Below are 14,427 nucleotides of genomic sequence, written 5' to 3'. Positions count from 1 at the left end.
TATTTGACATATTTTTTCTGCTGGTATTTCAGTTTTGAATGGTCATTTGCACATTATCAACCAAAGTAACTACAGTGCAATTTACGAACTCACAAAAGTGGCAGCCAAAATAGTTCGTGTGAAATTCAGCTTCCTTACAAAGATTTCAACAACCACTTAAGCAGCAATTAAGCTCTTGTAGCAGCAGGAGACTACTTTACCCAAGCTTGAAATTGGGTTGCAAATGTTAATAATTTTTCTTCATTTCAAGACTCATTGTAAATACCCATAGATCATTATGTTTATCCGTGTGAGCAAATTGTCATTGTCATAGAAAAATAGTATTACAAGCTAGAAGAAAGAGATGCCCGGGATATTAACTTCTTACTAACCAAGTGTAAGAGGGTACTGGTTATAACATGCACAAAATAGGTTTGCCATTTCGCCTCTTTTTTTTTTTTTTTATTACGCTTGAATAGCCTAATAACAAGGGTCATGATCATTTGAGGGAAGTTGAGCAACGATATCAGCCTTAATTACTTAGTAACGTAATGGAGGAACCCTTTTTCGCAAGACAGCGAATATATCAGCCGTAATAACCGAACCTTTTTTCGCAAGAAAGTGAAGCTATTAGCTGTAATAATGTAATACCGAACCCTTTTTTTAAGACAGCGAAAATATCAGCGGTAATAACTTAGTAACGTAATGGATGAACCCTTTTTTGCAAGACAGCAAATATATCAGCTGTAATACCATAATAAGGTAATGGCCGAACCTTTTTTGGCAAGAAAGCGAAGGTATCAGCTGTAATAACATAATGGCCGAGCCTTTTTTCACAAGAAAGCAAAGATATTAGCCATAATAACGTAATGGCCGAACCCTTTTTCTTAAGACAGCGAAGATATCAGCCGTAATAACATAATGGATGAACCCTTTTTCGCAAGACAGCGAATATGTCAGCCGTAATACTGTAATAAGGTAATGGCCGAACCTTTTTTGGCAAGAAAGCGAAGGTATCAGCCGTAATAACGTAATGGCCGAACCTTTTTTCGCAAGAAAGTGAAGGTATTAGCCATAATAACGTAATGGCCGAACCCTTTTCCTCAAGACAGCGAAGATATCAGCTGTAATAAAGTAATAACGTGAGGGCCAACGCTTTTTCGCAAAACAGCAAAGATGTAACATGATTGGTGAACAATTTTTCTCAAGGCAGTCGCGGTGATGCAAGAAACCATGCTGTAAGAGTCACTCCCTTACAGATGTAGTAGTGGTTATTAGAGGTTTTCTAAACTTGTTTGTAGTCCGCATTTCATTGCCAGTTCACATAAGCTAATAATTTTATGTACATAACTTGCATTTTGCAAGATTTTACCACTATTTTATTAATTTTGGCCTGGGCAACACGCAAGGGCAAATTTTGCAAGTCCTAGAAAATAAGACTACTGTACTTCAGTTAGAGCAGCAGATAATGAAAATGCTCCTAAGACTGCCAACACTAATAGTAACGTTTCATGACATGGTATGTATCCTTCCTTGCTTCTATTGCCTGTTACCGGGTTTAATATGGAGAGGGGAATGGTGCCTCAACTTCAGTAGGCAACTCTGGGAAATTGAGACACCTGTTCCTGTTAGTTATTTGATCAAAACAGAGCCTTACACAAGACTTTACGGGTAAACAAACTTACAGGCTTTATGGGTTTGAATAATCACCTCTCCAAATTTTACATACAAACATACCTACATACATTATTGATTTTTCCCAATGGGGCTTTTCACGTATGTTATTACTTAGGCGATGTTTAAGAACGTGTGGATTCCAAATATCCACTGATCTAAAATAAAAATTCCTTTTACCACTACTAGTTTTAAAAGAGGGAATATGCAACATTTGTCAGTGTCTGGTCTTACGAATGCTAACCTCCTCACGCTTGATAAAGCGGGAGGAGAGGGGTTTCGGGGCTCGTCCTGTCAAACATCTAGAAATCATTATGGTGTCGCAAAGATATGATTCTATCTGCCACTGGGAGCCAGTTGAGGCTTAACGTGGTCGTATTTACGCGCACCACAAAAATGCGACAGGCGAAGTTCCGTATGCGTTGTAATTTCGTTATGTTGCCCTTGGAGGTACTCATACACTTCATCAATAAAACAATTTGCTAAAAACTTAAGAGTTAATAATCGTAAGAAGAGGATTATGTTTTTTAAAAATATGTTTGGTATGATTAACCTGACTGAGTCTATGCCTACAGGAAGATGCAGTTTTGGTTATGTGTTCGTCAAAGGTCAAATTAGAGTATAAAATTTGCCTAAGTCTTTAACACTTTTGACAGGGAAGAGTTCCTTTCCTATGAAGTTTAGCGAAAAGTGGCCTAACTTCGAGCACATTTGTCTGGTCCCAAACACCAGCATTCTTGTTTTACTTGAGTTCAATAAAAGATAATTATTAGAGCACCACTCGGCAATTTGAAGGTCATTGTTTACATTGGTTACAGCTTTGACACTTCAACAGAACCTGACATGCATTAATTTAGGCGTCTTTTTAGAAAAAAGGCTGATAGTTTTCTTTTTGGAAACATTGCTGCTTCATTTTGCTCCCAGTAAGTTCTTGCTTCCCGAGACACACACTGTGGACTATCCTGCAGTAGCAATTGCTGTAGAGGACTCTGTTTATGTTGATGACTCGCTCAAAACCTTGGAAGCAAACTTTCTTAGTTATTTTCCATGGCTGATTCAATTTACGAAAATGTTCTTCATACAAAATAGTCATCAACATGTCTTTGCAGCCTATATTGTATTCCGCACTCATGCCCCTTTGCTTCTAAGGGCTGCATTTCCCCATTAAGGCCGTGAAATTTCCTCATTTAGAGCATACGACTGCCGTCCTTTCAAGCCCTCTGTCTCCAGAAACCTTTTAAGTGATCACTGTGGGCAGAAAAGTTTTATATATGGACTCAGAAAACGTGTTGTATTGGTCCGCGTGCAAAGCGGAGAATTTCAACCATTTCTGTCCAACCGGATAGGTCAAATTTTATCTACCTTATTACATGCTTTCGCCAACAGCATGTAATAAGGTAGCTTAAATCTGGGTTCAACTTTCCTGGATTGCATTTTTACCCTCTGACACAATGATCATTTCTATATTTCCAGAAAAGGTTGACATTGCATTACACAGCTACTTTTAGGTCGGGGCTGGAAGCATTGTAGTTGATGGTTCGTTGGCCTAAAATTGAAAAAAATAGCAACTTCTCCACAGACCACTCATTCATTTAGTTGATTTCATTTCACGCTTCTAAAGATTCCTCATTTTAAATGTTCTCGCTTTTCAAGATTCCCCGTTTTAAAGATTCCTGCTTTTAAAGATTCCCCGTTTAAAAGATTCCCGCTTTTAAAGATTCTCCATTTTAAAGATTCCCACATTTAAATATTCCCCATTTAAAGATTCCTGCAAGCAGTGCATTATCATTTCCAAGTCCTTTGGATAAAGTGTGGCAACTTGTGGTGAAAGTTATTGACAAATTGCACATTCGAAATCACAAAGATAAGAAGTGTAAAACCCACTATAATCCTGATGGCAAACTACCTGATGGCTTTAACACAATGGCCGCAGAACAAATGTTTGTTTGGGGAAGTAGGCTGAAATGTATTATTTGTGCCATGCCACGACTTCATCAGTTTTTCTATCTACATAGGGCTGTGAAACGTCGCAATTCATACACTCAGCTCTGTCACCAATCCAACAAAATTCCTTTGCTCCCAAAAAAATTGTAACTGATTGTGTTTAGTGGATTATCTGCCCATTGAGGGGACTTAAATACTCGCGTATATACCTGATGTTTCAATACAGAGGATACAAAAGTAGCAAAGCATTGAAGGATCGCTTGATTCTTCTCATTCGACATGTATGATCGTTTGGTTTACTTGGAATTATTCAATTGGTGACATTTATTGAAAATACCGGCATGCCGGCCATTTAGTATTTTGAAAAACTTGCTATATAGCCACAGCGTTAAATCGGATGCTTTTAACGGAAATATTGTTGAGTATGTGTGTATTATTACTTGCATTGTGCAATACGTCCCAGTAGTTGTATTTTGTTTGTTATTACGTTATGACAATTTTCTCTGTTCGTGGAAATCTTTCATTAAAAAAGCCTTCTCCTCTGATGTAGATTTTTCGTTATTATGGCCGGGTACTTTCCAAGTTATTACGTTGTTACGATAATTTTCTCTGCTCCACCTTTAATTAACCAAATCTTCCCCCCTAGCGTAGATTTTTCCTTATGGCGTTACTACGGCAATTTTCTACTCACTGAAAGTTTTCGTTATTATATTAGGGAGTTTAAGCAAATCACTACGGCTGGCACTGCTACGGCTACCAGAAGTAAAATTGTACAGAAACGAGTCATTGCGCACGTCAGTGGTTCCCATCCAACCGTAGCTGGAAATCCTTTGACGCGAGTGGGAAGGTTTCGGCGTAGTCTGTGGTATGTGAACTTATCTCGCTTCTTTCTTCGCTTTATACATTCTCCTGAGCAATTTTAACTATTGAAATACCCTTAACATCTTTAAAAATAGCTTATCGGGAATATTTATCAAGCTTGCTGTCCCTTGCCAAGTGAATCTGCCTTTATTTTTGCAACCGGGTTTGTTGAAGGATCGTAGCAGTGTGCACATGGAGAACCCAGCGAACGCAAGGAGAAATGCGTAAGTAGAAAGTCTAACATTTCCTTTTCAAACCTCAAAGACTACTTGAAATTCAAAAAGGCTGAAGCCGAGGAATGACAAGGGTTATGAGGGACCGTGTAGAAACTTTGCTTTGGTGTTTATAAGCTCCAAACTGGCAATTTTACAACAAGTAAGCTTACATATTTTAATTCACTGATTCACTGTGCACAGGATCGCTTACAATTTTTTTTTCCAAACGTTGGAATCTCTCGTCAATTTGAACGAAGTCATTTTCAGTTTTTAGACGTGCAAAAACTACCGCGAAGACGCTTAATTTATTGGTTTTACACTTCTCAGCCATACTAGGTTTGTAGTTCGCGTTGCTTAAAGTTGAATTTTGGCGGGCTATGGCGACGTACTCTCCCCAAGCCTCGTCAACCACAATAGCCGTAGCAGCGCCAGCCGCAGTGATTTGCTTAAACTCCCTATTATTACAAGCAACTTCTTTGTACATGGAAATTTTTCGTTATTACCGGCAAATTTTCCTCCCCTCGCGTAGATTTTTGGTTATTACGGGTACTTTTATACTTGCCGAAAGTTTTTGTTATTATATTCTTACAGGCAACTTCTTTAGTAGTGGAAATATTTCGTATTACATTATTACGGGCAAATTTTCGAACCCATCGCGTAGATTATAGGTTATTACAGGTACTTTTGTACCTGCCGAAAGTTTTGGTTATTACATTATTATAGGCAACTACTTCAGTTGTGGAAACTTTTTGTATTACATTATTACGGGCAAATTTTCCACACCCCGTGTAGAGTTTTGGTTATTACGTTATTACAGGTACTTTTATACTTGCCGAAAGTTTTAGTTATTACACTATTACAGGCAACTTCTTTTGTCGTGGAAATTTTTCGTTATTACGTTACGGGTACTTTTCTTCTTTCCGAAATTTTGCCGGTAAAAAACGAAGAAAGGATAAAACAAGGGCGTTGAGGGAAAGGAGAAAATAAGGAAGTCATCAAACAAAAGAAGAAAGTAAAAAACTATTACCCCGTTACGAAGTAATAAGGAAAAAAGAAGGAAAAACAAAACCTATAATGTGCACCATATGGTACTGGTGAATATTAGTCCAAAATAGTGGCAGTACAGACCAAGGGCAGCTAGGTCCTTCAAAATGACCGAGGCCCAATATTCCCCAGTATGGCTTAAATAAGTGAGGTAAGTAAATATTAATTTTTATTCCATGGTATTTGGACCAAACTTGTTTATTTCAAATTTGCCAGCTTCCACAGCCAAAAATATGCCATTTCCATGGAAACAATAAATAACACAAAATATAGACCAATAAAGACCCAATAAGAATGCTTGGACTACCTTCCCAGGTATTGTAATGACAGATTTCCAAGAGAATGTTAACACTGGGTTAATTTTGTGATAATGTAAGCTTATCCAAATAACCAGTTTATTTATTGGAAAAAAATAGTAAAGAGAGTAAGTACAAACCTAATGTATTCATCAAGTTTTTCAATTCTTTCTGTGAGTTGAGTCCTGTTGAGTCAGAAACATTAATTCATATGGTTTATGTTTGGTTCATTTAATGAAAAAAAGCCACATGAAATAAAAATACAACTATATAGAGGACAAACAAAAACCTTTCAACAGGCTTCATAAATTTTAAGAAAATGCTTTTGGTGTTGTCTGTCGCCTTCCAGGAAGCAGTCAGAACTGAATCTAAACTTTCAGAGGGTTCCCATAATTTCTCTCATTATGTACCTTAACACTGCATTACATAGCTGTTGAAACGTAGTTTTGTATGCTCCTTAAGTGGTTTACTGCAGTTGCAACTGCAGTACTGAGATAAGTATGTTTCCAGTGAACAACAATTTATACAGTTCTGCAAAGGTAAACATTGACTCTTGAGATGGCAATATGTGTGCATTAAAGTCAAACAGTGACTTAGGACTGACAACTTAAATAATGTTTCTTTTTCCTTGCAAGAGCTCAAACTAACACCTAGTCACTTTTGCTCTTTGTTGTTAAGTATACTCTGAGAATCATTACATACTTCTGATCTGTCTTGTGTTTCTGCTGAGCAAGAAGATCCACCTTTTTCTGTTTCAACTGGTCAAGGGATTCCTGTTCAGAATTCTGCTCTCTCACAATCTTGCAATTTGACAAGGTAAAAATAGAAACTTTAAAGTTTTTAAGCAAAATTAAAACTTACATCATATAAAAATAACTTCAATCATTCACATTACAATAACTAGCACAATAGAAGGAAACTGAGCTTCCAATGTTAACAGTAAAAAGTTTGTAATTGCATGAAAAATACCTTGTCTAGCTGCAACTTGAGGGCTGCAGTCTCCCTCCCAGCCTGTTCCTTAAAGGCATGGTACTGTTCGACCTATTAATAAAACACAGAAAAGGAAATAGAACATTTGTTATATTTACAGAGGCATTCAGAATATTTTTTGTGAATCAAAGGATAACTGAGCTTGTGCTCCCTGCCTTTCAGCCTTCCAAGGAAATTTGTGAAAATATTTTGTTTGCTGTTCTTTTTTCAATGTTTCTTTGATTTTAATCTAATTAATTATGGACTAAAAGAAATGAATTTCACTCTATTTCAGAGTTGTGTTAAATACAAAAATTATGCAGCCACTCAAATTTCCATATTCAAACAATGTGTCTGAATTGAGTGTTACTGCATTCTTTAGGGTTTCTGGGGGAAATAATTGGCAAGAAAAACTATTAGGCAATGTAAACTTTTTAGTTTAACTTTCCAGCACATAATTAAATTCCACACTAAGCTAACATAGCCCACAACCATGGAAAAATTAAACATATTCTACAGAAATTTTTCAACACCTAATCAACATTAAGTGATGTCAAAATTTTGTTAGTCTTGTTACTAAATATTAGCATTTGTGTGATGTGATAGCTTTTCATTGGTTGAGTGACCAAGCTTTCTGTATAGTAAGAATGAAAACAAATTTGTACTGAAAATCAGTACAATTGTTGAAGCCTAAACTTCAATAAAAATTTTATGCTTCAGTGTAACAATGTTATTGACAAGAGGATGGTGATTTTGGATCCAAAATAATAGAGTAGCTGAACTGTTAAATTGCTGTTGTAATTCAGTGCTGTGAATCCTCAAGTTTCAAAAGAACCTCTCTGAGGTGATCGATCAATCAACCAGCAATCAAAGTTTGTCTTTGACACTTGCTTGTCTCTGCCCTAGATCAAGAATTATAATTAAAAATAATTCCCAATTCTAGTAAGTGATGTATGTCTTTTACACCTGTGAATCCATCAGTTCCACATTTTCATCTTGACTTGCTCCTGACACATCTTCCTCATACTTTGCAGCTGCATTGCGTACCTCCTCCAAATCATGCTCAAGCTCCCTAATCTGTCAGAATTAAATGTAAAGGTTTTTCATGCTGTCTCCCAGAGAAGTGCCTTTGCAGGGGCTTTCAAAACATTCTTACATCGTTTTCATAGATAATTTGACTTCTTATGACATTTAATTTATTTTCACACCTTTGACCACTATGTGGAGATCATTAATCCCATTTATCCACATCATATTTTCCTTATTACTTCCTTGTAACAACAATGCCTTTTTTCATTTATTCAAAAATCTTAATTTCAAGATGCATACAGAAAACTTTGAACTTTTTTAGAATCCAAACAAATAATTCAATTCTAGACTGCCTACAGTGTAAATATAAGCATGTACAGTATGTACATGTTGTAGTTCAATTTTATCCTTGCTTCAAATTTTATTTTCCTTTGTTTCAAACTTATTATCATACATTAACATGACCGAGAAAGGAAAATAAAATTTGAACCAAGGATAAAATTGAACTACAACACACACATTTAATGTATTTGACTGTATTGCACATTTTAATAACTACAATATTATATTTTCTTGAATGTATATTTAACTTACTTCAGCTTCATGCTTTTTATGAACATTCTTGGCTTTGTCAAAAGCTTTCCTTTAAATACAAAGAAAAGTTTCACATACTTTAGATGTTTTTAAAACAAATATAGCAGCTCTTGTTGATTTAATCTGAGTTTTGCCAAAAAAAGCAATTTTCAATTAAGTGTCAAAAGTAATCTGGGAATGCATTGTTTATACTGTTATTAGTTCAGAAAAGTTGCACTGTTCTCTCAACAAATCAATCCAAAACAAAAACCAATCACAACTTTGTCACTCACGTTTTCCTGCCTTTTTAGGATGTTTGGCCAGTTTTACTTTTAGTTCTCATTTGCTCTTAAAAGTAATCTTCTCTCTTCTGATTGGTTGTTGTGATAACTTTGGTTTTGGTTTCACAACACTCGATTGAAAAGCACTCTGATAGGAGTTGGCAATGAAATCCTTTAGAAATTTGTTAAGCTTGAAAGGTCCTCAGACTTACTAATCTGTGTCAAACTGATCCATAATATGCCCAAATTTATAATTTTTCTTATGATATAGTAGGAGGAAAATTTTCCAAGTATTGTTCAAAGGTATCACAAACTAACCATCACTTTATGATGGGACAGCTCTGCTTTCAAACCATTCATGGATAATGTTCATAAAGTACCTTAATTATCAGTTACTATTTCTGAAAACCCTTCTCCGCAAAAAATGATGCCAAAAAATAGCTCAGCTAATAGAATGTACTTCTAAAAGCCCCATATTACTTCAATATCATGTAAAATTGGGTTAAAATTTATCCAGTGCTAGCAAAAAACCCCTTATAAATCTGGTATACTAAGGGCAAAAAAAAAATCTACGGTGTGTACTTAGAAGATTCCAGCCGCTTCAAAACATGAGATGTTTTCTCTTTGGCTTTAATATACTGTGGTCTGTTCTTGTTCAGTTCTGCTTCCTGCACAAATATAACAGTACTATTAAACACACTGAATACCTTCAGGTTCAAATAAGACACTTGCAATTACCAACTATAATTATGACTTACGTCAAAGATGATTCTGTAGATAAACTCAAACTAAGCCCCAATTTGGAGCAAAAAGAAGTTATGCATACATGAGTGGCATGCTAAACACAACATCTGAACATTGTTGTGTGATGTAACTAATCATACAAAGTTAGCAACTATTTGAAATACCATCATGCTTACTTTAACAAAATGTACCTTGCTTTTTCTCTACATCATTGCTACTTACACCTACAAGTATGTTGTACCAATGTCAAGGCAATTAGCAACATTGGTGGATTTGGATACACAATTAGTGCACATAAATTTTCTGCATATTCCAACTACCGATACTTTGGTTGTAAACAATATAAAAGAATTTTTTTTTTTTTATTCTAGTACCTTGCTGGTTATTTTCTTCTCTACAGAAGCCATTTCCCTTGATAACTTTGCACTGTCTTGTTTCTTACTCTTGAGCTGCTGGTCAATTTCATTTTTTCTTTGGTCAAGTTTGTCCAGGTCTCGAGATTTAGCTTTCAGTTCATTAGTTAGGTGATTTATACTTTGTTCATTGTGATACAATTGGAACAACTTTACTTCAAGCTGACAACTTTCCTGATAAAAGTAAAATAGACAAACAGAACCTATCAACATTAGCAAGCGGTTAGCAAATCATTTTTGAAAATGACTTTCCACGATAATAGTATTTTATAGCTTAACGATCATTATCAATTAAAACAAAAGCTGGATTACTTTGATCTATGGTATACAGTACATGGTTAAGTCTGCTTTTAATACACACTCTTGAGACCCTTACTAGTGTCCACTTAACACACGGTATCTCCTACAGGTTTTAGTAAATTATGCAATTCTTATGATCTTATACAGGGCTACAAGTTCAACTTTGTAGAAATGGTTGCCATAAAAAAGTTTGGTCGCCTTCCCTTCCTCCCCCTTATTGCTCAGCTGAGAAACATCTCTCATTTCAAGTGAGCTGAAATATTGGTATTAAACTTTCCATATCATCCCAGGCATCCCAAGCTCACAGGGAGTGAGTACATTTTATTAATCTTGCATGTAAAATGATCATATTTTGGAATGTTTACCATTGTAAATCTCCATATATCACTCCTCATACAATTCCTTATAACACATTCAAATTCTCAACAGTTCCTCACATAACTTAACACCACATCACAGCACATGACACTTTCATTAGCCTACTTAGGAGCCATGTGGCTCATCAGGCTGGTGCTTAACTCCAGTTTCCATAGCATGAAGTGACTAGGAGTATTTCTATCCCCCCTCCCCCTGGATGGGATGCTAGTCCACTACAGGGTTACCCCCAGCATTAAATTCGCTGGTACCCATTTAAACACCTGAGTAAAGAAAGGCACTGTGAGAGTAAAGTGTCTTGCTTAAGAACACAACATGATGTCCCTGGCTGGGGCTCAAACCCGGACCACTCAATCCAGAGTCGAGCGCACCAACCATGAAGCCACAGCGCCTCCACATGACACTTTCATTAATTGATTTTAATTGCTCTTTCTCCAGACATGAGCTTGGGGTGCCTGTGACATTGTAAATAACATCTTGAATCACTTGATTTTTAGTCACCATACTTCTTAATGCAGAGTTGAAGGTTAGCATTAAATGCTGCACGTAATATAAAATGAAGTTCATCTTAACAAAATCTCACTATGGAATGATTTGTTTGCATTTGTTCATTTCATTGATAATTCAATGCATGATCCATAAAATTTTCTCCTTTTTTTCTTCCCCATTTTTTTTTGGATCTCTGTTGCTTATTGGTGACTTTTGCCAAAATTTTAGCGACCAAATATACTTTCCACTTGTCGTGGCAACCAAAACGGTCACAACTTGGAGTGCTATTATACTGATATATATGGATGTATATATCATAACTACTTCATTATATAAAGTGTTAAGAGCCTTTTCTTGTATACATGCATGAATTCACTTGAAGTATTTTAAGGTTCTAATACACACACCATGACATATAATGAGAACTATAATGTAAAAATTTGTATAGGTAATTGCATGGGGCCGAGTAAAATTAAGGATTAATATCACGCGTGTTTTCGGAAATTGCTGAAATTGCCCGAGTCGCTGTGCGACTCGGGCAATTTCTGCAACTTCCAAAAACACAGGTGATATTAATCCTTAATTTTACGAGGAACCATGTGATTACTTGTTTATAATATAAGGGGCAAAATGTTTTCTTACTGATCTCACGCAAAACGGGACGCCATTGTTACAAAACAAACAGAAATTTCTTTACCTTGGCAGCTGTTGCTAAGCAATTTTCATCCTATCATTTTCAAGTATATTTTGCCCGGGGCAATTACAAAAATTAAGAAAAAATGCCCTCTGTCTTGACCAATCACAATTCAGTAATTTTGCCCCTTATATGATAAAATACTAAAACATCCTTTAGTACTTGGGTCACGGATCAATTTTACTATAGGTAGTGTCGGCCGACATGGCGACCGACATGTTGACCGACATATCGGTTGACAGTCGGTCGAGAGTCGGTCGGCAGGTCGATCGATAGTCGGTCGATATGTCGACCGACAGATGGAGTGTTGCGTCTCGGTGGAATATCGGTCAAGTGTCGGAGGAATATCGGTCAAGTGTCAGTGGTCTATCAGCCAAGTGTCGGTAGTCTATCGGTCAAGTGTCTGAACTTTATTGGTAAATATAGTGTGAACGTCGCTCGTGTGGAAAAATTTGATTTGAAGAAAAATTTGATTCGAAGGCATAAACTTTCAGGTATAATTATGATTAAGTGTCAGTGAAGTATCGGTGAAGCATCGGCCAAGTGTTGACCGAGTGTCGGTCAAGTGTCGGTCAGATAACGACAGACTGTCTACTGATATGTCGACCGACTATCGGCTGACATATATCGGTCGACATATCAACCGACTATTTTCCGACATTACTTATAGTAACATTGATCCTGGGTCACTAAAGGGCTTCATGTAGGTGTCACATCCACCTAGTAGAGGTGTCTACTGAATACAGAATGGTTAGAGTAAATATGATTGACAAAATCAGGACCTCAGTTGGCTTAACATTGCTGATCTATAGGTGTCTACCTGATGTTCATTTAAATGAGGCTTCACTTTAAATGGCTTTGATTTGCAACTCCAGTTAGAGATGCTACTTACAATAATTTTCAACCGTTTACTCGCGCCGCCAATTACCCACACCGGCTGATTATTGCATGCGGCAAAAAATAAAGTCAACAGATTATCTGCACTGGTGGATAACCCACACCTTAAAAGCAAAGGAAATTTGTACAAAGAGGCTCTAGAATTCACAATGTTTCATTCTTGACGGAATGCGAATTCGTGACCACAATTTGTGCAAGCAATCATTCAGCGCCATGTTAATCTGTTGATTTCTACTGGGCCTAACAAGTCCCTTAAAATGAGAAAACTCTCTTCAGCTCAAGCTAGTGTTAATTGGAAATTTGTTATCCATGCGCCAGTTATCCTTGGATTATTATTGTCACCACCAAGATTTTGTTTGCACACGTGCCGATAAAAATTTGTTCATCCCATAACTAATTGTGCGTGAAATAAACTCGAGTCGGCATCATGTTTTCATATCAATCTGTGGCACTCTTAATACAATAAAATTCATCTGAGGTGGAAACGCAGGTAGGTGAGAATTTTTTTCATTTCAACTGCCAGTAGATTTCAAAATTGTCACATAACCGGCACCTCCCTATTACCCACAGTGGCGTGTGTTTCAGGCAAAATCAACAGATTACCCGCGGGTAAACGGCTGGAAATTACGGTACTACCTTGTAATTCGGCCTTCTCTAGCTTACCAGAATTACCCAATCTTCACCAATTTTTTTGTTCTAAAAAACATCAATTTTTTTTTTAATAGAACATAAATTTTCCCAGTACATTGGCTCAGAACCTTACCAGTTCTTGATTGAGCTTGTGGTATTTATCAGCTTCTTCCTTCTCAGCCTTGGCCTCTCTTTTTTCAGCTGCAATTCCCTAATCAAACAGACCAATTTCCAGTACATAATTTGATTCATTGCCCAACAATAAACTAAAACACAACAACATAAATAGACACAAATCAAATTTTTAGCCCATGCTCTTCTCCAAATACACTACCATTTCTTACTGGCTTTATTCTATTTTGCATTTCCCATATCTTACATAAACTGTTAAGAGTTTGGCCAAAACCTTTTGTTTGTTGGAAACAAAGAATGGCAGATATTAGATCTGAGCCCACGTAAGAGCAGTTTTGTTTAGAGATGCACGGAATCAAGGCACTTGGGCCAAAGGCTTTGTAAATTCTCAAAGGTATCACTGTATATTTCAAAACAACTCACATTTTACGTGGTTTTTTACTATCATCGACAATCTGAAGCATTCAAAAGGCAAAGATAGCAATGGTTAGACATTGTATTGCATTCGTATGCAACAACCGGAGCAATTAACCACATTGCAAGCATCTTCCGTGGCATTCACTGCCACTGAACAACAAGAAACCTCAGACCACAATCGGGAAAACACACCCGTGAGTAAAAATTCCTTTTTATGCAGTGAACATTTTGAAGAGGAATGCTTTTCCAAGTCATGTGCTGGCCGGAAAGTAAGTCTTAAGTCAAAATTAGTTGCGACAATATTCAGTTTTTCCCAACAAAAACCAAAAAGAAGGCTCCAAAGGAAAGACGCTCGATTGATGATGACTTTCCGGCCAGCATATGGCTTGGAAAAGCATTCCTTCTCAAAATGTTCACTAGCTGCATAAAAAGGAATTTTTACTCACAGGCATGTTTTCCCATTTGATCTTG

At 36.6% G+C, this 14,427-nt stretch overlaps 1 protein-coding gene across 3 annotated transcripts in view; it reads right to left on the bottom strand.

Annotated features, from left to right (window-relative positions):
- The window catches only part of LOC111326078 (structural maintenance of chromosomes protein 1A), a 79,844-nt gene that overhangs the window by 38,425 nt on the left and 26,992 nt on the right, over positions 1-14,427 (bottom strand). For all 3 annotated transcript variants that reach the window (XR_015991420.1, XM_088732285.1, XM_088732286.1), the window contains exons 8-15: positions 13,541-13,618; positions 9,984-10,196; positions 9,448-9,533; positions 8,606-8,654; positions 7,949-8,059; positions 6,983-7,054; positions 6,716-6,813; positions 6,154-6,198 (exon numbers count right to left, since the gene is read on the bottom strand). Coding sequence is in view for 2 of the 3 variants with exons in the window: in XM_088732285.1 (XP_088588411.1) it covers positions 6,154-6,198; positions 6,716-6,813; positions 6,983-7,054; positions 7,949-8,059; positions 8,606-8,654; positions 9,448-9,533; positions 9,984-10,196; positions 13,541-13,618 (752 nt within the window). In the remaining variant the exon portion in view is untranslated. The remainder of the gene's footprint in view (positions 1-6,153; positions 6,199-6,715; positions 6,814-6,982; positions 7,055-7,948; positions 8,060-8,605; positions 8,655-9,447; positions 9,534-9,983; positions 10,197-13,540; positions 13,619-14,427) is intronic.

This window comes from Stylophora pistillata, chromosome 9, assembly GCF_964205215.1.
Source record: "Stylophora pistillata chromosome 9, jaStyPist1.2, whole genome shotgun sequence".
NCBI classification, from domain to species: domain Eukaryota; kingdom Metazoa; phylum Cnidaria; class Anthozoa; order Scleractinia; family Pocilloporidae; genus Stylophora; species Stylophora pistillata.
This window is presented reverse-complemented; position numbering and strand designations above follow the sequence as displayed.